This window comes from Clupea harengus, chromosome 21 (genome assembly GCF_900700415.2).
Source record: "Clupea harengus chromosome 21, Ch_v2.0.2, whole genome shotgun sequence".
NCBI lineage: Eukaryota > Metazoa > Chordata > Actinopteri > Clupeiformes > Clupeidae > Clupea > Clupea harengus.
In genome coordinates this window covers 21,651,445-21,679,338 of record NC_045172.1, presented here as the reverse complement: position 1 = coordinate 21,679,338, position 27,894 = coordinate 21,651,445, and the positions used below count along the sequence as shown (strand labels likewise).

At 43.6% G+C, this 27,894-nt stretch overlaps 2 protein-coding genes across 4 annotated transcripts in view; one reads left to right on the top strand and one right to left on the bottom strand.

Annotated features, from left to right (window-relative positions):
- Positions 1-4,113, top strand: part of aox6 (aldehyde oxidase 6) — a 28,197-nt gene extending 24,084 nt beyond the window's left edge. For all 3 annotated transcript variants that reach the window (XM_031558525.2, XM_031558526.2, XM_031558527.2), the window contains 4 exons: positions 212-277; positions 1,267-1,455; positions 2,028-2,195; positions 3,525-4,113. In XM_031558525.2, the coding sequence (XP_031414385.1) occupies positions 212-277; positions 1,267-1,455; positions 2,028-2,195; positions 3,525-3,578 (477 nt within the window). In that variant the 3' untranslated portion in view covers positions 3,579-4,113. The remainder of the gene's footprint in view (positions 1-211; positions 278-1,266; positions 1,456-2,027; positions 2,196-3,524) is intronic.
- Positions 4,114-8,141: 4,028 nt separating this feature from the next.
- On the bottom strand, positions 8,142-27,125 carry aox5 (aldehyde oxidase 5). Its single transcript, XM_031558558.1, has 33 exons — positions 27,069-27,125; positions 26,371-26,428; positions 26,066-26,162; positions 25,728-25,836; positions 25,257-25,383; positions 24,981-25,042; positions 24,752-24,835; positions 24,377-24,457; positions 24,120-24,264; positions 23,821-23,913; positions 23,242-23,393; positions 23,001-23,094; positions 22,522-22,631; positions 21,650-21,834; positions 17,417-17,579; positions 16,842-17,011; positions 16,623-16,749; positions 16,353-16,475; positions 15,515-15,611; positions 15,199-15,323; positions 14,722-14,855; positions 14,515-14,602; positions 14,343-14,429; positions 13,790-13,981; positions 12,745-12,975; positions 12,032-12,127; positions 10,548-10,676; positions 9,898-9,972; positions 9,754-9,806; positions 9,268-9,382; positions 9,080-9,145; positions 8,539-8,727; positions 8,142-8,315 (listed from the first exon to the last, which is right to left on the bottom strand). The coding sequence occupies exons 1-33, from the start codon at positions 27,123-27,125 to the stop codon at positions 8,142-8,144; spliced, it is 3,888 nt and encodes a 1,295-aa protein (XP_031414418.1).
- Between the last annotated feature and the right edge of the window lie 769 nt (positions 27,126-27,894).

The following is a 27,894-nucleotide window of genomic DNA, read 5'->3' as shown; positions in this document are numbered from 1 at the left end:
TGTGTGTGTGTGTGTGTGTGTGTGTGTGTGTGTGTGTGTGTGTGTGTGTGTCTGTGTGTGTGTGTGTCTGTCTGTGTGTGTGTGTGTGTGTGTGTCTGTGTGTGTCTGTGTGTGTCTGTGTGTGTGTGTGTGTCCTTTTCAAATTATTGTTAAAATTTCAAATTAAAATTCACATTTAGAGGTAATTAAATTCCCTTTGGCTTCCATTCAGACCGTGAGGACAGACCTGGTTATGGACATTGGAAGGAGCATCAATCCCTCTATTGACATCGGTCAGGTAATCACAGTGATTTATAGTCCTACCCCCGAAGGAGCCGCTGTTAAACCACCCCTCCATGGTGGTCCTCTACCAGATCAATAACACAAACCAACCTCCATTAACCGCCTGAGTGTGTGCTGTAGTCTGGCTGTTTGTGGGGAATGTAAAATACTAATCAAGGACTCTATCTAGTGTGTGTGTATATGAGTGTGAATGTTAAAGACTAATCAAGGACTCTATCTAGTGTGTGTGAATATGAGTGTGAATGTTAAAGACGTATCAAGGACTCTATCTAGTGTGTGTGCATATGAGTGTGAATGTTAAAGACTAATCAAGGACTCTATCTAGTGTGTGTGCATATGAGTGTGAATGTTAAAGACTAATCAAGGAATCTATCTAGTGTGTGTGTATATGAGTGTGAATGTTAAAGACTAATCAAGAACTCTATCTAGTGTGTGTGAATATGAGTGTGAATGTTAAAGACGTATCAAGGACTCTATCTAGTGTGTGTGCATATGAGTGTGAATGTTAAAGACTAATCAAGGACTCTATCTAGTGTGTGTGCATATGAGTGTGAATGTTAAAGACTAATCAAGGAATCTATCTAGTGTGTGTGTATATGAGTGTGAATGTTAAAGACTAATCAAGAACTCTATCTAGTGTGTGTGCATATGAGTGTGAATGTTAAAGACTAATCAAGGAATCTATCACATTAACCAACCAGTTTAGGCTGCCTCTAATTCCCTGCTATGTATTCTCCAACCTTATATGGGGTTATAGGAGAAGACTCAGTGCTGTTTGATTGGCAAAGGGAGGCTGGACAAATTATTAAATGCACGGGTGCCAACAATTGTGGCCCATATGATTTTGCTTGGAATTTTTTTTCTCAGAATATGTACCTATACAAATTTTAAAAAGATGAAGGACATCTAAATTGCTTGTTCTAGCATGCTGATAGTGTGTGTGTGTGTGTGTGTGTGTGTGCGCGCGTGTGTGTGTTTTATCAGATCGAGGGGGCGTTTATGCAGGGCGTGGGGCTGTACACCATGGAGGAGCTGAAGTTCTCCCCGTCTGGAGTGCTCTACACGCGCGGACCCGGCCAGTATAAGATTCCCGCCATATGTGACGTGCCTCTCCAGCTCAACATCTACCTGCTGCCGGGCTCCCAGAACCCCCATGCCATCTACTCCTCCAAGGTGGGTTTGTGTTATTCAGGAAGTAGAGCTTGGGTTGTGTGTGTGCGGGGGGGGCATAGGGGTATTTGACCTCTGGATGTTTTTATAACTCCCACACCATCGACTCTAAGGTGTGCTGGATTTATTCCTGCAAAGGCGTACAGACTGCCAGTAAATGTCCTGAAAATTATCATGATGAAGGTTTCCATTATTCAGCTAGCTGAATATATTAAATTGAATTAAATTTCAATTCTATTTAATTTATATGGCGCCAAAACAATAAAATTGTCTCAAGGCGAATATATGCAATCAACACATTACCAACATACCAGAAAAAAGTCCCTGACGCGACATGACACTACGCGACATGACACTACACCAAACAACACATCAGAAATGCCTTCACAACTCATCAACACAACACATACATCTACACAAACCCAACAGAACAACCAATTAGACAGACACCAACACTAAACTGCTCTACCATCCGAGTGATTAGATCTCGTGTATATGTGTGTGTGTGTGTGTGTGTGTGCTCTCCGATCAGGCTCCCAGTGTTCTGATCTCGTGTTTGTCCTTTGCTTTCACAGGGCATTGGTGAGCCGGCCCTGTTCCTGGGCAGTGCCGTCTTCTTCGCCCTGAAGGACGCGGTGGCGTCGGCAAGGAGGGATGCTGGCCTCAGCGGCCCCTTTGAGTTTAACAGTCCTGCCACTCCTGAGAGGACCTGTCTGGCCTGTGCCTCCCACCTCACACAGATGGTATATATATATAACAAATATTAATCACGCCTCACGCAGATGGTATATTTATATATATATATAACATATATTACTCACGCCTCACGCAGATGGTGTATATATTAGGGCTGTCAATCGATTAAAAAAAATTAACTAATTAATCGCACATTTTGAAATTAATTAATCGCGATTAAAAGTTTGTTTTTCTTCTTAAGACTAAATCTTATAAATAAACAAGTAATCACTTCAGACAGCGTGTATTTTAGACTGTTGTTTAATTGTATTTTTTTTAAACACAATGGTGCCCCTCAAAGGTAAATTGTAAGAATTTCCCCTGAAGCAATGCGAATCACCTCAATCAGCCCACTGTCCTCAACTATGTTGATGGGCCGACAGTCACCGGCAACCCACGGAGTGGTCTAGTTATTTTCCCAGAGAAGTCGTGGAGTGTGGGTTGGCATCATCTAACCTGGGACTGCTTTCTGACGGGTGCTTTGCATTAAGGTGATAACTTCAAGACGAGCTGCTTCTGTGATAGCTAAATTCAGCTTGACAAATGCTACATACAACTTTAGTTTTGTCGATTGTTCCGTCATTTTGTCTCTTAAACAGAGACTTTCCGCCCAACAATCCCTCAGCTCTCTCCATCTTCAACTACCGCAGTGGTTCTCAAACTTTTTCTGTCATTCCCCACTTTGAACATGGGGGGCTATTCAACCCCCACCTGTCCCTCATCGCTCCCATAAAATGGTAGGCCAAGCCCCCTACTTACGGGCTACATTGCCCGAGGGGACACACTGGCCTGATGTAATTTCCCAATCCTCTCCCCACCTCTTCTCCGCCTCACTTCATGTCCTATCCAAATAAAGGCATTAATAAATAAATAAATAAAAAATATTTTTTTTTTTTTTTTTTTTAATTGCTTAAATTGCGTTCAAATATTGCGTTCATAGATTAACGCGTTAACGTTGACAGCCCTATTATTACATATATTAATCACACCTCACACAGATGGTATATATATATATATAACATATATTAATCACGCCTCACGCAGATGGTATATATATATATAACATATAATGTATATTAATCATGCCTCACGCAGGTTTTATATATATATAGTGCCTTGTAATGCGTCCTTAGCCCAGTAAATCACTTTTTTTGTATTATATACAACACTGTGAGAGCCTGGACTTGCCTTTTTAGGCCCATCTGTTCTTCTCACATACCTATCTAATGTGGAATGAATAAGACTCTAAAGACAGTTATAGTCTTCCGGTGAGTAAAGAGTATAATATAAAGAATGTAATGTTTTCTTTCTGTCTTTCTTTCACCTCTCTATTTCAGGTTCCAATTAGCGAGCCAGGCTCCTTTCAACCATGGGCTATTGAGAGTCCTTAAGTCCCCTCTACCGAGCAGCAATTACACATGATTATACGGCTTGACTTTAAGAAAATTATAGTCTCACTTTTTGTTACTACTGTGCAATGCCTGTTGAGCTTTTGTCTTTAAATAAGAGTCAAAGAAACGCAATCCTAATATTATATAATTTGTATGCACCTACTTGTCAGAAAGATTACTATAATATCTTGTTTGTTTTTTTATTCCCTTAAGGCTCACCTTGGCTCACCTTGTAAGTCTGCTGCTTATATGTGTGAAAATATATATTTGTACTAATAGTAGAGAGTTTTATATTACAACAAAACTGAAGTAATCAAAGAAGTAGTGGCTAGAAAGCACACTGTACTGAGGAAGTGTGATTCTCCTGGATTTAATATGAAAAGATGATGGACATAAATCAGATTACATCATACCTGTTTTCTTGTGGTATTTAGAATGTGACTATGCAAGCTGCTATGCAATGTATAAGTCACAACTTAACACACTTACGAAAATCTGCTGCATTTGAAAAAGAAATAAAGAGGTTTTATTCATGTGTTACGTGGTGGTGTTATGTCTACGAACATTCTTGTTGTTGCATCAGTGAGGCCCAAAAGGGCTGTGTTTGCGGAGTTTCCCCGTCATATGCTGCACACCAGCCAGCCAGACAGCCAGCCAGCCACACGGAACTTCCTGTGCGGACTGCTGAGTCACCACCAGCCACACGGAACTTCCTGTGCGGACTGCTGAGTCACCACCAGCCACACGGAGCCTCCTGTGCGGACTGCTGAGTCACCATCAGCCACACGGAGCCTCCTGTGCGGATTGCTGAGTCACCATCAGCCACACGGAGCCTCCTGTGCGGACTGCTGAGTCACCATCAGCCACACGGAGCCTCCTGTGCGGACTGCTGAGTCACCACCAGCCACACGGAGCCTCCTGTGCGGACTGCTGAGTCACCATCAGCCACACGGAGCCTCCTGTGCGGACTGCTGAGTCACCATCAGCCACACGGAGCCTCCTGTGTGGTCGGACTGCTGAGTCACGGCCTAGTCTCACTCAGGGGAAGGATAGGTGAGGCCTCACTCTGTGTTTTATTGATGTTAAGGACAAACACAAACACTTTTGGGAGGGTCCAAAGCAGAACCAGAGAGGATGCGTAAGCAAACGGGGGGGGGGGGGACTACAGACTACAGACTACAGCGCTGAAACTAAACCCTGTTTTTTTCTGTCTGTCTTCTTTTTCTTCCTAAATGAGTGAATTATTGTCAGGGTCTTCGTCGGCTTATACGTCGATTTTCCATGGTGTGCCAAGTCCTTTCTTTGCAGAGGGTACCTGAAAGAAACAGGAGCATTTAGGGGTTAAACAGTTTGTCAGGTCAAACACAGCACATCTGAAAGAATAATAACACACAGCATGCATTCCTCTGGATTTCTTTTTTTTCTTCTTTTTTAAAGTGGACTAAGGATCCAGATGTTCTTACAGGTGAATGTGTCAGCCTGTCGCGTCTTGCACTGTAAATCTGTAATCGTTTGCGCAGATTGCGAAGCCATTAAACTGTGATTCCAAGAACCAGAACTCATAAGTTGGGTATTACTACAAAGCCAACCAGCTCAACTTGTAGTCTAAGCAGTTTTAAGTCCCACTGTGAAAGCAATATAACCAAAGTGCCGAATGTTTAAATCATGTTTTTTTTTATTGCACTAATGTTTCAAGCAAGACACCCTCTCTCACTGTGCCAACAGACCTTACATTATACACAATGTTGTGTCAGCAGCAGAATGAGCTGAATCTATAACCTGTTTGTGGTTTGTGTGTTGGAGATGGGGGAATGAGGTCACTTAGATCAAGGGTAAAGGAGGCCACTCGAGGATCCAATCAATTTTATATTCCAAAAGCTGTGTCGGAGGCAAGATGAAAGTGCTGCTTTAAACGATCAATTACTATGATGTCATCTGAGGTCCTGTCCTTTTGAGCAAGCCACATTTTGGGCACAACAGTTTTGTATTCTTGGATTGAGCCTCGCCAAGGCCGAGAAACATTCCTGTCTCCTGCATCTTGGTGAACTGGTACTCACAGGCAGAACCTGCGTAAACATCACAGTGAGCGAGAGTGGGGGAAGATGAGAGGGTGGGGAAGTTGTCCCCCGTATTTGGGCAACCAAATACAATTTTTGTCACGTGACCCCTACATTTAGCATTCTCCATTTTTTTCCGAAAGAACCATGTGGATGAAGTGGTAAGCATATTTTGTCAAAGTTTTTTTTTTGGCATAGCAGATATAATCAGTCTCACTTCCCAGTAGGGCTGAACAATTTGGGAAAATAATGTAATTGCGATTTTTTTCTCCAAATATTGCGATTGCGATTTAATATGCGATTTAAAAAAAAAAAATCCCAACAAATCGTAATGTATGATTTAAATATGACCAACACAATATTAGATACATTTAGTGTAAAATATTATTTCCCACATTTTACATTTGTATTTAACTGCTCATTACAGAATCAAGAACAACAAATCGGTGGCTTTGCTACTGTGCATTTAAGTAATTTAAACAGTCATTGTAAGAATAAACACAAGGCATGCACTTTTTAAACACTGTGTGCAAAATGTACCATCTTAAAAAAAAAATTATTATAATTTTTTTTTTTTAGACCATGTTTTTAATCGCGAACGTTGCGGTTAGAAAATCGCGTTCTATCATATCGCGATTAAATCGCAAATGCAATTAATCGTTCAGCCCTACTTCCCAGTTTAAAGAAATTATCTCAGATATGTTGATATACTGGCAGTTTGTAAAAACATATGAGAGAAGTGCTGGTGGTAGTGGGGCAGAGTGAGCCAGAGCCTTGGGGGTACGTTCAACAGAACAGGGCCATCTTATCCCCTCATGTTAACATGAAGTTAACTAAAATATTTGACGTTTATAAGAGTGTTGCATCCTAACACTGAATAACTGACATTATATTTCATATTTAAGATGGCGTATAACAGCTGGCATGCCACGTAATTACAGAAGACAAACAGATAGGGGCACCATAGTCCTGTGCCTGTCGCTCTAGCTTTTGTTTACCTCCCTGGGGATGACGAGGAGGCATCGCTCTCATTTTAAATGCATTACATTTATTTGACTTGAATTGGATTTTGCCAGTTTGAGTAGCATTTTTACTTATGTGACCGTGTTAATGTTAATACTATATGGATATTCAGAACATTATGTGACATGTTGGAGTTTATCTGATGTAATGTTATGTTTATAGGCTTCATTATTTGCTATTATGCCAAACATATAATGGAGAGTCTACACTGACTACCTCAAAAGAACAAAAGTTTCATTCTATTTAAGACTTCCATGTTCTATTTCTTAATCGTAAGAGACCTGGCAAACCATTTTCAGAGTTTCAGAACTGTAGACAAATCAGTTGTCATGTTTATTTCATGAACACCAATAAAATCAGCAGAATGAGGGGTCTAATTATTTATAATTATATTTAGAATGACTTCAAAATCTGATTTATACAACAGTTAATAACTGTTTTCTCAGATAATTCGACTTACCCATAACATGGGCCAATTTCAGCCACAGGACCATAGCTTGTTTTCTATTTGAGTTGATGGAAAACATCCTGAACTTGATGTTGTATGCATGAGTTTTATTCCTGTGTCATATTCCCTTGGCTGTAGGTCGACTGAAGTAAAAAAAAAAAAAAAACGACTCATCTTACCCCACTCTCCCCAACCAGGAACTGATCCTTAACCCCTTAATGGCCATCTCATATTGTAGGAGCCATTTCTATCCACCTTTTAGTGAGCTTTATTTTAGTGTTACTTATTTTAGCCACTTGGGGGAGCACTAGGTGTGGCACGTCACAGGAAATTGGGTATATATTCAGGTGTGATTAATCAATTAGGGAAAGGTGTGGATGGCGAGGAACACACGGTTCTTACCGTAGCCGCGAAACCCACTTCACCGACAGCATCTTGTTAGAAAGCAAACAGCACTGGGTGAAAAGACCAATTTTATGTACAAATTTCTACCTTCATAATAAACGGGACCATCACCCAAAGAGAGCTCATGCCTGGACCAAGGGTTATTTGCTACGCGTTGGGAACACTTTGCCGTCCACACTGAGGCTTAGAGGATAGCCTCCACACATATAATCATGGTGATACCGATCTCTATGGGTCAAACCTGCCCTACAATCTGACTTCATGCCATCATGAAGTAACCAGTGGGTCAAATCTTAAAGGGTTAGCTTCGGTCAGTTAGCATCAGCTATTTTGGCGACAGGAAGTTTGTTTTCCCCATAGGCTGGTTTCAATCATGGCCCTTTTAGGGTCTGTGGTGTACTGTCATCATTGGTCATGTGGCTTATGCAGGTCAGGTGATTGGCTCCTCATAGTGTTGGGGTCAAATCTGAGCACCACGCACCAAGAGGTCATAGGTCAAATTTCTACTTCCTGTGCTGAAGTAGCTTGCATGGCATTGGCCAATGAAAGGAATACGAGTGGAAACCCATCACTCTCTCTAGTTCGGTTGAGTACCTCTGTGAGCCTAAGTGCCGAGATCTTTCAGTGGCTTCATACCATCTTAGTGAACTGGTCCTCGCAGGCCATGCGGATCTTCTCTGCGGTGGCGGGCGAGCTCAGAGGGAAGCTGTCACTCAGGCCTCGCTCTCGGCGGGCCGCTGCGATGGCCTCCTTCACCGCAAAGAAGACGGTGCAGCCGAAGAACACGGGAGGCTCGCCGATCCCCTGCAAAACACCAGCCATGGCACGGAGACGACAACATTAGTTTTCAATGACACGGAGAGTAAAGAATTGACCACAAGCAGATTTCTTAACAGTGGGATTTTTTCTGTTTATGTGTGTGGGGAGGGGGGCAGGGGTGTTGCTGTGTTTCTAAGTGTGTGTATTTTTTAAATGCTCCTTCAAAGAGGAATTGGGAGTTGTGTTGGGACGTGTTGCGTTGTCTTGCCTTGGAGGAGTAGATTGCGTGGGGGTTGTGAGAGTCGGGCAGCAGGTGGACGTTGAGCTGGGGAGGGACGTCACAGAGGGCTGGGATTTTGTACTGAGACGGCCCGCGGGTCATCAGCACCCCCTCAGGAGAGAACTGGAGCTCCTCGATGGTGTAGAGGCCGACGCCCTGCACAAAGCCTCCCTCAATCTGCACATCACACATCAAACAAACCACCACACGGCTGATTGCTATCAAGAATAAACTGACTTTATATGTATATGTTAACATCATATACTGTATTTACAGAATAAACTGATTATATATAACTGACTATATATGAATATGGTAGCATCATGTACTGTATTTACAGAGCTATATTTCTTCTCATACATTTTCATACAAAGCCTCCTGCAATGTGCAAAACAGCCATCGCACTGCTGGTGCCTATCAAGAACAAACTTACTATGTATAACTGGATATTTCCCCCAAACAGTATATCTCTGCAGGGCTATATTTCTTCTCATATATTTTCATTCATCAGACAGTTCTGCCTTTTTACCTGTCCGATATCCAAAGCCGGGTTCAGGCTCATTCCAACATCCATCACAATATCAGTCCTAATGTTCTGTGATGTAAAAGAAACGATCATCTTAATGAAACACACACGGGGAAAAAATCAATCTCCTGACCAGCGATGCTGGTCTGATTGGAGGTATTGAGGGTTGAATTACACGCGCGGCTTCATACTTTATGGTCTCCTGTCAGGCAATCAATCTCCACTTCCGAGCAGCAGGCCCCGAAAGTGAAGTAGTAGTAGGCGTTGCCCTCCCCGCTCTCCCAGTCCACATTAGTGTGGGGTCCCCTGCAGAGAAGAAGAGGATCAATGTCATTCATGAGCACCTCGCACCAAGAGGTCAAAGGTCAAATTTCTACTTCCTGTGCTGAAGTAGCTTGCATGGTATTGTCATTGTCATTGTCATTCAATTGTCAATGTCATTCAATTCATATTTGTATTCATCATTTTTAGATGTTATTTAAAAGTTAAATGTTAAATATTTGATGTATGTTAAATATGTTTAAAACATTTATGAACTTGTGGTGTATATTTATGAGGCCTGCACACTCCCACACTTTCATCGCTCCAAAGACCATCACTGTGGTGACTCTAGTTGAACATTACTGTGGTGAGTTTTGTGAGTTGTGTGTCTTTCCCTTTTTAAATCACATACATACATGAAGAAGCCAGTGGTAGACAGGCTAATCTTCTGGCAGTATGCCTCGACAACCTGTTGAAGAAAAAAAGACAATTGATATAGTATCCTTTTTTAGTAGAAAAGAGTCACAGTTCATGTTAGCCTATGACAGTGAATCCCATACCGTCTGAGGCCAGGTGTAGCTTGGATGTTTTTGCATCACTGGTTCCAGGCGATTCATTAATTTCTCACAAGCGTCCTGTAATAGATGTGTACAGCAACAGTCAGTTCTGACACTATCCACAGACACACATAGCATGCTACAAACACAGCACCTCAACATCAAGCTATGTTGTTAGAGTAACAATGTATGCTACTAAAAGCATTAGTAATATATCAAAGTTAAAAAAAATCACTTTTCAGAGGTCTGAAAAGTATTTTCTGATATTGATAGAAGTATTTTTTGATAGTATTATAATGATTGTCTTACAGTGATAGAAGTATTTTTTGATACTGATGTATTATAATTTTCTGATACTGATGGAGGTATTTGCTGGTAGTGATATAAGTATTTTCTGATACTGATATATTATAATTTTCTGATACTGATATATAATAATTTTCTGATACTGATGGAGGTATTTGCTGGTATTGATATAAGTATTTTCTGATAGCGATATGGAGGTATTTGCTGGTAGTGATATAAGTATTTTCTGATACTGATATATTATAATTTTCTGATACTGATATATAATAATTTTCTGATACTGATGGAGGTATTTGCTGGTATTGATATAAGTATTTTCTGATAGTGATATGGATGTAGCGGTGCACCTTGACGGCCATGCCTACTGCGTCAGTGCCAAAAGAGGCGGCGGAGGGGGCGGCATTGGGGACGTTGCCCGTGCAGGTCTCCTTTATGTGGATCAGGGACATGGGCACCTTCAAGATGCGGCTTGCAATCTGAAAAAGATGGTAGCTAACTTCAACATCACTTGTTAGTGCTCAGCACTTACCGTAAATCCTCAAATAAAGACCGGGATTCAATTAGAGGCCGGGCTTCAGATAGTAGCCGGGGGCGTGGTCGATACGGACAAATAAAGGCCGGGCCCCGAATATAAGCCGGGGGTAAAAAAGGTACCGGTAGCATATTGTAACAAATCATGGATGTATGGAATATTTGTTATGGTTACTTAATAAACACTAAACACAACACAATGTCAAAATGGCACGGGATTTATGCCCTGGTACAAGTTATCACGAAGAGACTGTGCTACCGTCACACACCTGTATAAACTCAGTCCCAACACAGAATAACGACATGCAATGAGAACAATAAAGAACATTGTTAAGAAACATCGTTGAGCGCTAGTGCATCACATAGAGGAAAGTATGCGCCCGCCGCACGGCATTATGGGGCGACTATTCCTGCACGTTACAATATTTTACTGTAGCCTACCAGAATCAGTCCATCAGCACAATTGAATTGAATGCATTTCATAAATACATGTTCTCCTCATGTTGGCTAATTTCATGGCTGTTTGCAATAAAAAAAAGAAATGTTTCAGCCTACAAGGCGAATTTGTTATTATACAGTTACTTGCCTAAACGATAGAAGACATTCCTCCAAAATACCTCTTTTTAATGATTTTGTTGCCGTTTCTGATTTCCGCTAAGAAAAAGATGTTCTTCAGGCTTTGGGGTGCCCCATTCAAATCAACGGAACTTTTTTGAACATTCTGAAGAGCCGGTAAGAAATAAAGACCTGCCCCTAATACAAGCCTGCCCCAAATACAGGCCGGTGCGCTGTGCAGCCTAAGTAAATAAAAGCCCCGGCCACTATTTGAGGATTTACGGTAGTTTAACTTGTTATGGTGCCTCTCTTTTAATTGTTGGCGTCTGTTAACACAATCCAGAGCAATTCTGAGTTTCTAAGGTCAAGTTGAGTTTATAAGATTAAGACGTATGGTTCACGTATTTGGGTTAAAAAAGAGCAGTGTGTGTTCTTAACCCTTTGAGGAGTACCATCACAAATCTGTGATGAGCTCTCGCTGGTTCCTGGGGAGCACGATCACAAATGTGTGTTTAGAACTTTAGAGAACAGAGAACTCGGTATTATGACGTTGCAGCGAAACGTGGAAAGATTTTCACATTTTCCCACAGCTAACAAAGAAACTCTAGAACGTTCGTCTGGAACTCCAGAAGGACAGGGGAAAAACCTCACTCACTCCAGGGTACGACATTGTTCAAACAACTCACTTCTGAAAAGGTTAAGAGTCTATCTAAGAAAAGAATCATCTCCTCTGTGTGTTCCTGACCTGCATGGCTTTGGTGTTGATGCCCTGTCCCATCTCTGTCCCTCCGTGAGACACCAGTACGGAGCCATCTTTGTAGATGTTCACCAGGGCCGCACCCTGAGGGGAAACATATCGACAGACAACAGACACATAAAGAAACTAACCGTAGATAATGGCCATATGGACAAATATCATGGATAACTGGCATGTGGAGATTTTCGATAACAGAAAATGGACAGATATGATAGGTAACTGTAGTGGAAATGTATCATAGACAGAAAAAATAAACAAATATCATACATAACTAGCATATGGATAAATAGCTGAAACTGAAAACATCACAAATAACTGGCAAATGGACATTTCATAAATAATATCATTGATAACTGGAAAAATATATTTTTCATAAATACATAAAATATGTAAGGGATAATGTATAGAACGCCGGTCATTATCGGGAAAATAAGCCCCGACAGGGCGAACAGCACCCCGACGCGAAAGATAGATAAAGATCACGTGCATCCTTAACATGCAGGATGCATTGGTACCTTCTTCTCAGATGCTGGGATTCAACATTGGCCATACTGTGATGCACTCTACCCTATCAGTACCAACACACCAGACAAAAACACACACCAGACAAAAACACACCCCAGACAAAAACACACACCAGACAAATAGACAACCCAGTCTTGCTGTTTTCCTGCCCTCCTGGGAGTCTCATGTTTTCCCACCTGGTTATAGAAGCCCTTGGAGAAGCCGATGCCAAACTTTAGTGGCACAGCGCAGATGCCCCTCTTCTTCCAGTGGTTGTGGGCATTGAATAGCTGGATGGCCTGCCTCCGGGCGTGGTACTGGGCCTTCTCCAGGCACTGGTCCCAGCAGCGCAGCATGTCGCGCGGGGAGAAGAGCTGCTTGTGATGGGTGATGGACTCCTTGTCTCTGTACATGTTCAGCTGCCTAACCTGGACATTAGGGGGCGATTTACTCGGGCTATTTCAGTAAATTACATCAGCAGGATGCCATGATGTGTGCAGCAGGCTGGAAAGTGGCCCACGGAATTTCAATGAGCAGTGCATTTAGGGTAATAAATTGCATCAAATCCAATCTATGCATGTAACTCGGACGATACCAAAAGCTGGCAAGTGCATTTGTACAGCACATTTCATATCCAAAGGCATTTCAAAGCGTGGTACAGGCATATTGAAATATATAAACATTCAAACAAACAGATTCAGTGATGGTCTCAATTCAAAATAGAAAATTAATGTAAAATGATTTTGACAAGCGACAAGATGACAAAGTGATTTTTAAAATATATCAAACCAGAACAAAAACAAAACAAATCTGATATGATAATTTATTTCAGCACCATGAAGATGATGTTTAAAAGGCTTCAAGTTACAACCCCCCTCTCTCCCCAAAATAACTATAAATAAGCCTTGATCATTGTCTGTTTGATGATGTTTAACGGGCTTCACTGAGCCATGTTGGCATCTCTCACACTGAGCCATGTTGGCATCTCTCACCCTGAGCCATGTTGGCATCTCTCACACTGAGCCATGTTGGCATCTCTCACACTGAGCCATGTTGGCATCTCTCACACTGAGCCATGTTGGCATCTCTCACACTGAGCCATGTTGGCATCTCTCACACTGAGCCATGTTGGCATCTCTCACCCTGAGCCATGTTGGCATCTCTCACACTGAGCCATGTTGGCATCACTCACACTGAGCCATGTTGGCATCTCTCACACTGAGCCATGTTGGCATCTCTCACCCTCTCCGCAGGCAGTCCACAGCACGTGGCCACCTCTTGCAGGACGCTCTCTATCATGGTCAGGCCCTGGGGACCCCCGAAGCCCCGGAAGGCGGTGTAAGACGGCAGGTAGGTCTTACACACCAGGCCTCGGCCACGCAGGTGAGGAATCCCATAGCCGTTGTCCATGTGGAGGAGAGCTTTCTCCATGATCTGAGCACAGAGTTGGGTAGATGCAAGAGAGTTCACAGATACAGTAGATTGGTCATGGTATGACTGATTGATGAAAAATACAGGACTGTCGGGGCGACAGTGGTACAGGAGGTAGATAAGTCGTTTAGTAATCAGAAGGTTGCTAGTTCGATTCCCTGTCGAAGCGTCCTTGAGCAAGACATTGAACCCCTAATTGCTCCTGATGTGCAGTGTGCCATCAGTGTAAATGTAAAATGTGTATACATCCTTGTTAGTCGCTTTGGATAAAAGCGTCTGCTAAATGACTAAATGTAAACATGTCATGGTCTGTTTTTTAACCTTTGTTGTGGTTGAGTTCTTTCTCTTCATTTAATAAACTTACAAATGAGGACTCGTCCAGTGTGCATCCCCCGTTGCTATAGTAAATCATGTCCACAGCCAGAACTGTCCCATCCCTCATGAAGCCAACCTACCAAAAAAATAGACCAACATCAATTCCCTGTCATGTTGCTGTAGGAAAAAACTACATGCCCCAGAATGCCACTGGATCACACCTTATACTTCCCCAGGAACGGATGTCTTCCGCTTGTGATCAGCATGTCATCACTACGATCTAAAACACATCTAACTGCTTGACCAGTCCTGCATAAACACAAGAATTATTACATATAATATACAATACATATAAAACCATGAACATATACAACTATATTTGAATAAAGGGGGAAGCACAGCCACATCACAGATGTGTGAACGCATACTTGTGTGCAGCAGTGGCTGTGATGGCTGACAGGGCAGCGATCTTCATGACTTTCCCCCCAAAGCCTCCTCCAAGCCTCTTCACATGACAGGTGATCTTATTGGAATCAATACCGAGGGTCATGCCCACCACTTCCTGTTGAAGATTACATTGATAGGTCACTCCAGTGGTCTAATTTGCAGTTTAATTGAATTGAATTTAAGTTAAAATGTATTACATTCTGTCTTTCCACATAAAAGGCCTAAATCCACAACTTGTTTTTTTACAGTTATAAATAAAACAAAATTATAGTAGAAATGAGAAAGTTTGAGAAAGTTTGGTGAAAGTTTCTCATTATAATGACTTACAGGATCTTTTTTTTTTCATCAACATTGGCAGAAAAGGGCTTCCATACCATACATTTTCCAGAATGTTCTCTGGGCTTTAAGTCTGCAGTCTAAAGTGACGGGCCATGACGTGTGGCCGATGCACTATTCACCTGAGTGAAGGCGGCATGCTGGCTGGCCACAAAGAGGTCCATCTCCCCCGCCTCAGCCCTGGGAACAGCGATCACCCCCTGGGTCTCCATGTAGAAGTGCTCCTGACCCCCCATGTACAACTCCCCTGTGCCCCCGAAACAGGACGGTTACCCATGACACACACAAAAATAACACCAACCACAGACACGACGAAGCAACCTTCTAAGACGCAGTCCACGTCCATGAACATCTCCTCTAAGCCCCAACAGAGGGCACTTACTCACAACACTCGGCAGAATAAACTCATCCAAAGTGTAACTCAGTATGTGAGGTAACCTTCTAAGACGCAGTCCACTTCCTCAAAGGCTTTATCCACATCGCCTCTCTCCAGCTTCCTCTTGGGGTTGAAGAAGGACTGATGTTCTATGGCCTCCTGATATAAAAAACAACATATTTTTGTGTTACCACCATAAATTTGAACACTTTTAGACATAGTGGGCCCTAATTTAATTGACAGTCAGCGTGCAAATCAACGAACAAAGTCTGTCGCACATGAACTAAAGCTGATTTAATAACTTGGCATAATCATTGTGCTAATTTAATACCATGAGCACAAACATGGGTTGGTCAGCACAATGCTCCCACACGCCACACGATAGCTTTAGTTCATCGAGACGCTCCCACACGCCACACGAAAGCTTTAGTTCATCGAGACGCTCCCACACGCCACACGATAGCTTTAGTTCATCGAGACGCTCCCACACGCCACACGATAGCTTTAGTTCATGCGCGACTGCCTTTACCTGTTGCTTTGCCCGCTGGCAGTCAATGAAATTAGGGCCCCTTATATTTTTACACTGAGAGTATCTCCTTTTATAAACACGAGCCCGGCCCGCCCTCATAGACTGCACTCTTAACACTCCACCCTGCAACTATTGATGCACCTCAATGTATATATTTCTTTTTTTAATTTACTCAGGGATATTTATTTATCTATTCATTGATTGTTATTTATTATTATTTAGCTGTGGCAGTTAATGTCCACAGCAATTTAAATTTTTAGCTGTCTGTTGCTGCCTCTACTGTCTCGTTGTTTTTGTGACAATGACAAATAAAGTACTTTGAACTTTGAACTTTGAACTGTGTTAAGTATGTGGTAAGTGCTTCATTGTACCTCTATGGTAAAGAACAGTGGGAGCAGGTCCTCATAGGTCACCTTGACCCTCCCTGCTGCCCTCTTGGCCTGCTCTCTAGTCTGTGCCACCACAGCGCCGATGATCTGACCCACACAGATCACCTACACGAGGAAAACACACATACGTCTCACAAAGTGGCTATCAGTATCTGAACGGTGTTGTATTAATATCATAATAATCCTGTCAGGTTTATGTCGTTATAATCCTGTGCTTGGGGGGGGGGGGGGGGGGGGTGACGGTGGGGATACCTCTTCTTCAGCAAACAATTCTTCGATATTGTTGAACCACAGCCTTCGGTTCTGACCAGGGACGTCACCAGAGGAGATGAAGGTGACCACCCCCGGCATGGCAACAGCCTCTGAGGCATCAATGGAACTGGTTGGTATGGGGAAACAGTAGATTAGTATTCTCTCTTAAGAACTGAAGCTGCTATCATTCTATTGATTCAGTCAAAATGATCAGCTTACAGAATCTTGGCATGAGCTCTTGTGCTGGTCACCATAGAAACAAATAGCTCCCCTCTGACAGGTGGTATGTCATCGTAGTACTGCGCTTCTCCCGTAGCCTGCTGGAATGAAGCCTGGTGCATTCTGGGACGTCCAACTGGGTCCTTGGAGGACTGGGCATCAGTAACTAGCTGCATGATCCAAAATGAAAGCAAATTCAATATTGCCAGGCTTACATAACCAGCATCTGAAAAAATGGTAAAAACATGAATCGTTCCGCTATGCCAAACCTGGTATGAGTGCTTTCCCTGGGGGACTTCATTTTTGAAGGGCTTCAGAGCACTCAGGTGATCCAACGGTAAATCACTAACACACACATCCTACAAAATAAGATTCAGTTTCAGTCAGTTTGCTCTCAATCTGCAATGCATCACAACCAAAATGCAATCAAAAACAAAAACATTTTCGTCATTGCTTTGAATTACTCATATAACCTGTTACTTATTATCTGTGTGGTACAACTTATCTTCCATCACCATATCCATAAATGAAACCAAAATGTCTGACTAAACAGCTCGTTACAGGCATTCTAGTACCTTCTCCCTCAGCTCCAGTAGGACCTGCATGTAGAACTTGAAGAAGAAGCTTAGCACCAGGGTCTTGCGGTACTCCTCTTTCCCCCCATTGGCTCCCTGGGACAGGTCAACCTCCTCCTGCAGCAGCCTGCAGGCGTCCTCCAGCAGCTCCTCCCTCCAGGGCCTGTGGAGAGACCAGAGCCCTCACAAACAGCAGCTAACGGGAGGATGAACCTTCCCTCCAGGGCCTGTGGAGAGACCAGAGCCCTCACAAACAGCCACTAACTGGAGGATGAACCTTGACCTTCCCTCCAGGGCCTGTGGAGAGACCAGAGCCCTCACAAACAGCAGCTAACTGGAGGATGAACCTTGACCCTGGCCTGGTCCAGATGGATGCAAAATCAGAGCCAGGGTCAAGGTCACTGATCAAACCTGTGGTGTCACTTTGCGGTCTACAGGGACACAAGAAACCACCTAGATACCAGTTAACTGTTGCATAGGGATCTGTAGGGATCTAATGTACTAACCAATAAAGCAACTGCTTGTTGAACTGATCCTAGGGCACTAGGGCCTGACCTGGGCCCGTTATTGGCTACCTGTGCTGGTTTGTGATAAGCCAGAGAGAGTGATTGGCTACCTGTAGTAGTTTGTGATAAGCCAAGGAGAGTGATTGGCTACCTGTGCTGGTTTGTGATAAGCCAAGGAGAGTGATTGGCTACCTGTAGTAGTTTGTGATAACATTTACATTTACATTTAGTCATTTAGCAGACGCTTTTGTCCAAAGCGACGTACAAGGGAGAGAATATTCAAGCTACGAGCAATAGAACCTGGTGTAACAATAAATAAATACTACTTTACATAAGAAATATAACAAAATGAAATAAAAAAGAAAGAAAGAAGTGCAGAAATGTAACTGCTGTAATTGCAAGTTACGCACTAGTCGAAGTGCCAGTTAGGACGGGAAGTGCTCTCTGAAGAGTTGGGTCTTCAAAAGCTTCTTAAAGGTAGAGAGGGACGCCCCTGCTCTGGTAGTGCTGGGTAGTTCATTCCACCAACGTGGAACTACAAATGAGAATAGTCTGGACTGCCGTACTTGCACAGACGGCAGTGCCAAACGACGCTCACTAGAAGAGCGCAGCATCCTGGGTGTAACATTTGCCCTTACAAGGGCATTTAGGTAGGTGGGAGCAGAACCATCAAGCACTCTGTAGGCAAGCATAAGTGACTTGAACTTAATGCGAGCAGCTACAGGCAGCCAGTGGAGGTCAATAAGAAGCGGGGTGACGTGTGCCCTCTTCGGTTGGTTGAACACCAGACGCGCCGCCGCGTTCTGGATCATTTGTAGTGGTTTCACCACGCAAGCCGGCAGGCCCGTTAGGAGGGCGTTGCAGTAATCAAGGCGGGAATTCACCAAGGTTTGCACCAGCAGCTGGGTGGCATACTGGGTTAGGTACGGCCTGATTTTGCGGATGTTGAATAGCGCAAAGCGGCAGGACCTAGAGACAGAGGCAATGTGGTCCGTGAAAGTCAGTTGGTCATCAATAATGATCCCGAGGTTTCTTGCTGTTTTGGATGGAACAAGAGACAAGGAGTCAATATTGATGCTGATGTTGTGGTGGATGGCCTGCTTGGCTGGAAAGACCATCAGTTCCGTTTTGGCCAGGTTCAGCTGAAGGTGGTGGTTTTTCATCCATGTGGATATATCAGCAAGACAGTCCGAGATCCGCGCCGAGACAGTGGTGTCCTCAGGAGGGAAAGACAGAAACAGTTGAGTATCATCGGCATAGCAATGATAGGAAAAACCATGCGAGCGGATGATAGGGCCCAGCGACGTGGTGTAAATGGCAAAGAGAAGTGGTCCCATCACCGAGCCTTGGGGCACCCCTGTGGTAAGGTGGTGAGGTACAGACAGCTGACCTTGCCATGACACCTTGAACGAGCGCCCAGTGAGGTACGATTCAAACCAGGAGTGCGCCTTGCCAGAAATGCCCATACTTGACAGTATGGACAGAAGGATGCGGTGGTTGACTGTATCAAACGCAGCTGATAAATCAAGCAGGACGAGAGCTGAGGATTGAGCTGCTGCTCTAGCTGTTTTCAAGGCCTCTGTCACAGACAACAGGGCTGTTTCGGTGGAGTGACCACTTTTGAATCCAGACTGGTTTGGATCGAGGAGATTGTTCCTTGATAGGAACTCTGTGACCTGTTTGGAAGCTGCCCTCTCAATGGTTTTTGATAGGAGCGTGAGAAGTGAGACCGGTCGATAGTTTTCCACCTGAGTGGGATCGAGAGACGGCTTCTTCAGCAGCGGTGTTACCCGAGCCACTTTAAATGAAGAAGGGAATCTTCCAGAATTAAATGAAGCATTAATCACCTGTGTTATTGCCGGTAGGACGGCAGGCGATATGGCTTGAAGGATATTGGATGGGATGGGGTCCAGCGGGCAAGTAGTTGGACGGCTACCTGTTAGGATTTTGGAGACCTCACTCTCGCTGAGAGGGGTGAGAGAAGGAAATGATGAGCCATTGACGGTTGCGCCCTTAGGGGGGGGAGACAGTTGGTCGAACTGTTTCCCGATGGCTGCCACTTTCTCTGTGAAAAAGGAAGCAAAGTTATCAGCAGTGAGGTTAGTAGCTGGGGGAGGAGGAGGAGGGTAGAGCAGAGTTTTGAAGGTGGAGAATAGTCTCCGAGCGTCAGTTGCACCGTTGATCTTGTCGTTGAAAAAAGTCTTCTTAGCAGCAGTGATGCTGGATGAGAAGGAGGCCAGCAGTGTCTGGTAGCTTGCAAGATCGTCCAGTGCTGCAGATTTGTGCCACTTTCTCTCAGCTGCTCTGAGATTGGAGCGCTGCGTTCGGAGGGTATCACTCAGCCACGAATGAGACTGGGTAGAACGAGCAGGTCTGGTGGAAAGTGGACACAAAGTGTCCAAGCATGAGCTCAGAGTGGAGCAGAGTGATTCTGTGGCATCATCGACACCTAGTGAGGAGAAAGTGGATAAAGGTGGAAGAGCAGAAGAAACCAGAGAGGAAAAGTGGGTGGGAGAGAGGTTGCGGAGGTTGCGCCGGAACGAGACCATCGGAGGGGGGACAGAGGGTTGCTCAATGAGCCGAACATCGAAGCGAATGAAGAAGTGGTCCGAGCGATGCAGAGGGGTTACCGTTAGGTTGTCCGTGGTGCAGTTCCGAGCAAGGATGAGGTCAAGCTCTTTTCCTGCTTTGTGAGTTGGAGGAGTGGGGACCTGTTGTAGGTCGAACGAGTGAACCAGGGTTCGAAAGTCAGCTGAGTTGGGATTGTCTAGGTGGATGTTCATGTCGCCAAGGATGAGTGTTGGACACTCCTGCTCAGGGATGGATGACAGCAGGGTGTCCAGCTCATGGACGAAATCACCCTGTTGTCCTGGTGGACGGTAGATAACAATCACATAAGTTTTAACAGGAGCAGTTACCATAATTGCATGATATTCAAAGGAGGCATACCTGTTTGAAGGCAGCAGTGGAGTGAATTTCCAGTTGTCTGAAATCAGCAGCCCCGTCCCACCTCCACGACCAGATGGCCGGGGAGTATGGGAGAAGGCATAGTTGGTGGAGAGTGCTGCCGGGGTAGCATTGTTTTCAGGTGTGATCCATGTCTCCGTGAGAGCTAAGAGCCCTAGGGAGAGGTGGTTGGCATAACCTGAGATGAAATCAGCTTTCCTGACTGCAGACTGACAGTTCCACAGGCCAACAGAGAAAGAGGTTACAGCCGAAGAGGTTTGTTGAAGTGAGCGGAGATTACCCAGGTTGCGCTGCCGTCTGCTGCGCTGTGATCTTTTTTGACAACCAGTGACAACAGAGATGCTACTGTGACACATGGCTATGGCAGAGTCAAAATGAAAAAGTTTACCTTGTTTGTGAACCTTGTTTCGGTGGACTTGTACAGGTAGACTTGCACGTCTTTACCCAAAAAGGTCTTCACACGAAAAGGGCTGAGCACGAGGGCTGACACTTCCGCTGACGCTTCAGCAACAGCCCTATGGAAGTAGCATGCTCACTGATTGCACCCGGATAAGCCAAGGAGAGTGATTGGCTTCCTGTGCTGGTTTGTGACAAGCCAGGGAGAGTGATTGGCTACCTGTGCTGGTTTGTGATAAGCCAGAGCGAATGATTGGCTTCCTGTGCTGGTTTGTGATAAGCCAGAGCGAATGATTGGCTACCTGTAGTAGTTTGTGATAAGCCAGAGAGACTGGAGACTAAGTGGGGTCACTCTCACACCTACCGTCCGGTGAGCTCTTTGCAGGTGCGTCTGGCCTTGAGCAGCGTGGGTGCCACCCCTCCGTAAAACACTTGCAGGGACTCCACCTCATCGGTGCCCTCCCTCAGGGTCACTCTCATGCCAGCGTTGACAATAGAGAAGGCAAACTCCCTCCGCAGCGCCTGGCGGTAGGCCCACACAAACTCCCACTGCAAAGAGAGACAGCGTGGTCTGAGACCTGAGTGCCTGCTGTAGGGCTCACAAGGCAGAGTATGGCTATAAATACCTTCAAATCACAAATGTTGTGCCAGAGTGCTGTATAAGCGGTGAAAGACAATTTAAACAATAAGAGGGAAAGCAAAACAAAATGGTTAAGAAGCAGAGGTGGTTTGAAACAGGTGGAGAGCACAGGTCAGGCGTGATCAGAAGCCATGTTCACACCTGGTATTAACATGTGTCTTCGGGGAGCCGATCACAAATGGACAGCTCTAAGTACATCAGTCCACACCTAGCTCCTGAGCCAAATGTGGCATTTTTATATGCAGGTTGAAAACATTTCTCTTTTCATCTGCCTATTACTGAGCTCTACATGTGTACTCTATTCTTACTGCGCCTTACATTTCATTATAACACTTATCTTTTTATTATATTACTCTTATTTAGTGCCCACTTGTGATCAGACCACCCAAGGCACATGGTGATGTCAGGTATGAACAGCCTGAGAGGCTGCCCACAGTTGCCAGGTCAAATGAAGCTCATTTAAGCTGACAACTGATGTGCTAAGTTGTTGTACAGGCTGATAAAATATATATAGCAAACAAAAACAATAAGAGTAAGACTTGGGAAGGAATGTGGCTCCAGTAAAGGAACAGCAGCGGCTGATTAAAGGAACGTACAGGTCTACTGATGGGAATGTCAACAGCATGAAGGACCTCACTGGGCTTTAGAACCGTCTTGCCAAACCCAGTGAAGAAGTCTTCATCCAGTGGAATGTCCCTTTTCCCATCTAGAAAGGGAAATATTAAACATCATACATCAAACATAATCTTAACATTGATGATAGAATCAGTGATTTGAGATTAAATATAATGGTAGAAGCTGGAAGGAAAGAAGACAAACCTTTCGAGATGATGTGGAGAATGCATCCTGCTGCTGCCAGGGCGCTGTGTGTGTGTGTGTGTGTGTGTGTGTGTGTGTGTGTGTGTGTGTGTGTACCTTTCGAGATGACGTGGAGAATGCATCCTGCTGCTGCCAGGATGCTGTGTGTGTGTGTGTGTGTGTGTGTGTGTGTGTGTGTGTGTGTGTGTGTGTGTGTGTGTGTGTGTGTGTGTGTGTGTGTGTGTGTGTGTGTGTGTGTGTGTGTGTGTGTGTGTACCTTTCGAGATGACGTGGAGAATGCATCCTGCTGCCGCCAGGATGCTGTTCAAATCATATTTGGGATTGGCACTGAGGATGTTTCCCCCGAGAGTCTGTGAATATGAATAACATTTCATGTCAACATCACTTCGCTTGACAGATGGTCAATCCTAACCCTTAGCGCTGCCGTGCCTTAAAAAACAAATGCTGCAAGAGAACCAAGATGTAGAAACGAACACAGACATCACAGAGAGACTCACGGCCATGTTGCGGATCTGTTTCCCTGCCAGGCAGCGCAGAGTGGCCACTAAGGCCTGGTACACCCTGGCCTTCTCTGGCTCCAGACGGCGTACAGCTGCCTCAAGAGTCTCCTTCAGCAGGGAGAGACTGCATGCCGCACCTACAGTCAGACCTGATGTGGAGGTCCAAAGACAGACTGGGTTTAAATACAGTCAGACCTGGTGTGGAGGTCCAAAGACAGACTGGGTTTAAATACAGTCAGACCTGGTGTGGAGGTCCAAAGACAGACCGGGTTTAAATATTCTCTCCTGTAACTGAACTGGTGGGGAAATGTGCCAACAGCACCAAAGTGATGATAGATGAAAACTATATCTGTAGATGCAAACTATGTCTGTACTGTAAGTCACTTTGGATGAAAGCCTCTGCTAAACGGATACATGCAAATGTTTGCCCCACTGGCAAGGCAAGTTTAATTATGTAGCACAATTCATACACATTGGTAATTCAAAGTGCTTTATAAATGAACAGATAAGGGTTTTGTTGTCGTAGTTATTGCAGTTTCTTTTAAGATGCTAAGATTCGTTCCTGTAACTGATTACCATGGTCGGTCCACTTAATTCTGCTCAGCTCTGACAGGCCTCCAGCATAGATAATCAATGGGTGGTGCACGTCTTTCAGCATCATCTGTGGTCCTGTGGATCGAACGATGGGGTGTGCACAGAAACATGATCAGGAGAAAATAAATCACTGGCAGTCGAATCAACAGTTTACCCATGAGTAGTTAGGTCTGATGTGAAATATTTGATGCTTAGGCTTCAGGAAATGATTGGTGACTACAGATGGACACTGGACAGTGATTGGTGGCTACATATGGACACTGGACATCGCTTCCCCTCACCCACAGTGGTGTTTCCAACAACCAGTCTGGCATCAGGATATTCCGCCTTCAGTTCCAGCAGATCTTCCAAGTCTTCCACTGAAATCCACTTCACTCTTTCTCCTTTGAAATACAAGCGGCTGCTCTCTTGATTTTTCCTCATCAACTTCGCGTGAAATGAAAATCAAAGCAAATAACAATAATCAGATGTTAATGGGCTGTTTCCTACCACCCTCAGCACACCACTGTCCAGTCAAAGCTGATCGTTAGTTACTGACCAGAAGTTCAGGTGGAAATATGAGGTCCTGAGTCGGGTCCAGTGGTAACGAGTTACGCATGTCACAGAGCTCGTCAGACATCTATTCAAGTGTTTATGAAAATTCATATTATATTATATATATATCATATTCATCATAGTCATCTTAACATTCAGCCAGACTTTATAACACATCTCTTGTTATACTGTTACTATACTATTAAGTACAGATTATCAAAGAAATAAAATAGGGTTAAGATTATGTAAACACAGATTACAATATGCTGTTACATGTTGGTGCACAGTATAACATGCTGCATTTAATGATTGTGTAACAATGAAACAATCATTAAGTTACAAAAGAACTTCTGGAACGTCATGATGTGAAGTGACTCACATCTTTGGATTGATTAGAGCAATAGCTGCCATTACTCTTACAACAGCTGTCATCACCATCACCATTCTGACAGCAGTCCGTGGCCTAGAGGAGGCAGGCCAGAATACAGAATAAAATCATTTTAGAAGAACACAGCTGCCCAACATGGCCACCAGTGTACACATACAACTCAAAATTTGTGTTGAAGGATATAAAGCTCAAATGGGTAACTTGTGAAACTCCAACTCACGCCACAGAATGTCTTGAACCCATCGATGATGGGCCGGTAGCCTGTGCAACGACAAAGGTTCCCTAATGGCAAAAACAAACAGTTAGCATGCTATGAAATTCCACATCAGCCTCCAGCCTAAAAGTCTTTTATACATGAGACTGATCACAGACATCTATTCTTCCAACTGCATTTTACTTCTTTCAAATGAAATCAGACACCTACACATTCCTGTGCAAATAAGGGAGAGTACAGACATAATATCCTGATTGGTAATGATATCCTGCAGAGGCATACCTCCTAAGGCCTCCCTGATGTCTTCCATGTCGGGCTGGGGCTTGTTCCTCAGTAGAGTGTACATGGACATCACCATACCAGGGGTGCAGAAGCCACACTGAGAACCATGAGCCTTTGCTATGCGTTCCTATGCATGCAAATAGGCACACACACACACACACACACACACACACACACACACACACACACACACACACACACACACACACACACACACACACACACACACACACACACACACACACACACACACACAAATACATTTTATATCTGTTAGCCAGTGACCTACTGCACTCACACAAATGTCATGTCATGGGTTCGCTTCGGGGGGGGGGGGGGGGGTGTCACTAAATGATTACATGGGAACCTTAACTGCATAAGTCTCTATGAATGATGGGTAAATGGAAAAAAATATATATATATTATTGGATGTCAGTAAGTGCAGACACAGGGATGTATGGCCAACTGTACCTGCACAGGGTGAAGTTTGGTCTTGGTGCTGCCAATGCCTTCCACAGTCACCACGGATGTGCCATGCAGGGCACATATGGGCTGCAGGCAAGTGTTCACTGTGTAGTGACTGGAACACACTTTAAGGAAAACTACTGCAGGGCCTTACGGTACACCGCTAATGCTAAATACAGTCACTTACAAAATGATCATTGAGGTAAGGTCAGCCATACTTCACTTCTACTGTTTATAACAATGTTGATTTAAACTGTGTGTTGGTTGCGTGTTTGATTAGAGAAAACTGACATGATATGACCAAAAACATTTACTGAGTGCGGTAGGGTATGGGTGAAAGATACAGTACTCTGTCCAGGATTGGCTCATATTTAGACAGCATCGCTGTACAGGCACCGCATCCTCCCCCACCACAGCCATACTTAGTCCCTGTGAGACCAACTAGAAAGAGAATATATGCATATCATTAGGCATCACTTCTGCATGTTTCGGATAAAATGGCTGTTTTCCCTTCATCTGACAGTGATTATGCAGGTACTGATAGATTTATTTTCAGTAAAACTTCATCTTGCAGAATATGAGTTAAATATATGTCGTATCTAACAGAAGATATGATATACAAAATAAACAAACAGGGTGATTAGGGTACCTTTCCTTCTGAGGTAACCAAGGAGCATCTCCTCAGGGTCGGGATTCTTTTCTGTTATCTGAATCATGGCAAAGCCAAATATTAATGATGACACAGTACTGGACAGGAAGCCCAAATGCAAAACAATGTTTTAATTAGGTCTGATATGTATTTAAGAATACAGTATGTGTGCAGTTGTGTGCAAATGCACACAGTTGTTTATGTGTGTGTGTGTGTGTATGTATGTATGTGTGTCTGTGTGTGTGTGTGTGTGTGTGTGTGTGTGTGTGTGTGTGTGTGTGTGTGTGTGTGTGTGTGCGTGTGCGTGCGCGTGAAATGTCAAGGTATATCCATGTGAGATACGATTAAAATCTGAAGCATGAAAACTCCTGACAGTCATGTGTGTAAAATGGCAGACCACATCACAAAATCGTAGATCATGTCCTGATAGCACTGTCTCAGGATTATATTACTGACTAAAATTGACTTGTGATCAATATATGGAAGAGACTTATTATGCAAACTATTTTGTTTGTTACACTGCAATACATTGTTTGTTCGATAAAATCTTCTCCGTCTGTTTTTTCTTCTACATTATAATTTCATTTTATTGCATTAAATGTACATGTTTTAACTTAATGTAATACGCACATAATGTTCACAGATTGTCCCTTAGTTTTTTTCTCAAAACATGCAACAAAATGAGAGGAATTGCTTACCCTTTTCCCATTTATGAAGAAAACTAGTTCGCTGCATTTAGTTGAGCAGAGCATCATGTATCCAGTCTTACCACAGGTCCAAATGTCACGTACTTGACGTGGCCATGGTTGACATCCCTGTTAAATAGCATCTCAAACAACATGTGCTAGACATCACATGATGGGCCTTCAAATCAGTTTTACGCTTTTGGTATCGCAGGAAACCTGTATGCTTCTTTTACACACGTTGGTACAAACATTACTATGATTCTGAGACATGGGGCAGTTCTAATCTTACTATACCTTTTGTATCATCAATGATGTAGTCAAGATATTGCTTGGAAAATAATAAGTAGGTCACAAGCAAAATAATCAATAGGCCCCTAGGTTGTATTACTCAAAGGACTTGTTTATTGTACCACATGAGCATAACTTCATTTAGACAGAGAAAAATATATTGTATGTTAACAAAACTGAATGCATCAAGATTATATTATTGATGATGCATGCTAAGGATTTGAATTAAATTTGCCAAGCAAGTTATACGGCATCTGGTGAGTTACAATTCATATGAGTGTTACAAAAAGTTTAACTTGAAAAGATTAACTTAAAAACACCCTCAGTTGTCCCCAGAGGGTCATTAAAGTCAAAGGGAAGTCCGAAAATAAGGCCTAAGTGACAAGTTCTTAAACAAAGGGAGAGTAAATACATTGGATCCAAAAAAATAGGTTATGTATTATAATACATCGAAATAGACTGGTGTTATGAGGTATCGTCACATATTTATGTGATCTATAAATTATTACACAAACCACCTCCTCTATTTTCTGAAAGAATGGTCTCGGCT

Excerpts from the sequence above, each read along its gene's own strand:
- aox5 (XM_031558558.1), bottom strand. The coding sequence starts at position 27,125 with ATGATGCTCTGCTCAACTAAATGCAGCGAACTAGTTTTCTTCATAAAT. Across the intron at positions 24,265-24,376 it reads TATTTCCACCTGAACTTCTG|TTGATGAGGAAAAATCAAGA; the intron begins GTCAGTAACTAA and ends TTTCACGCGAAG. Across the intron at positions 9,807-9,897 it reads GCTACACCTGGCCTCAGACG|GTTGTCGAGGCATACTGCCA; the intron begins GTATGGGATTCA and ends TTTCTTCAACAG.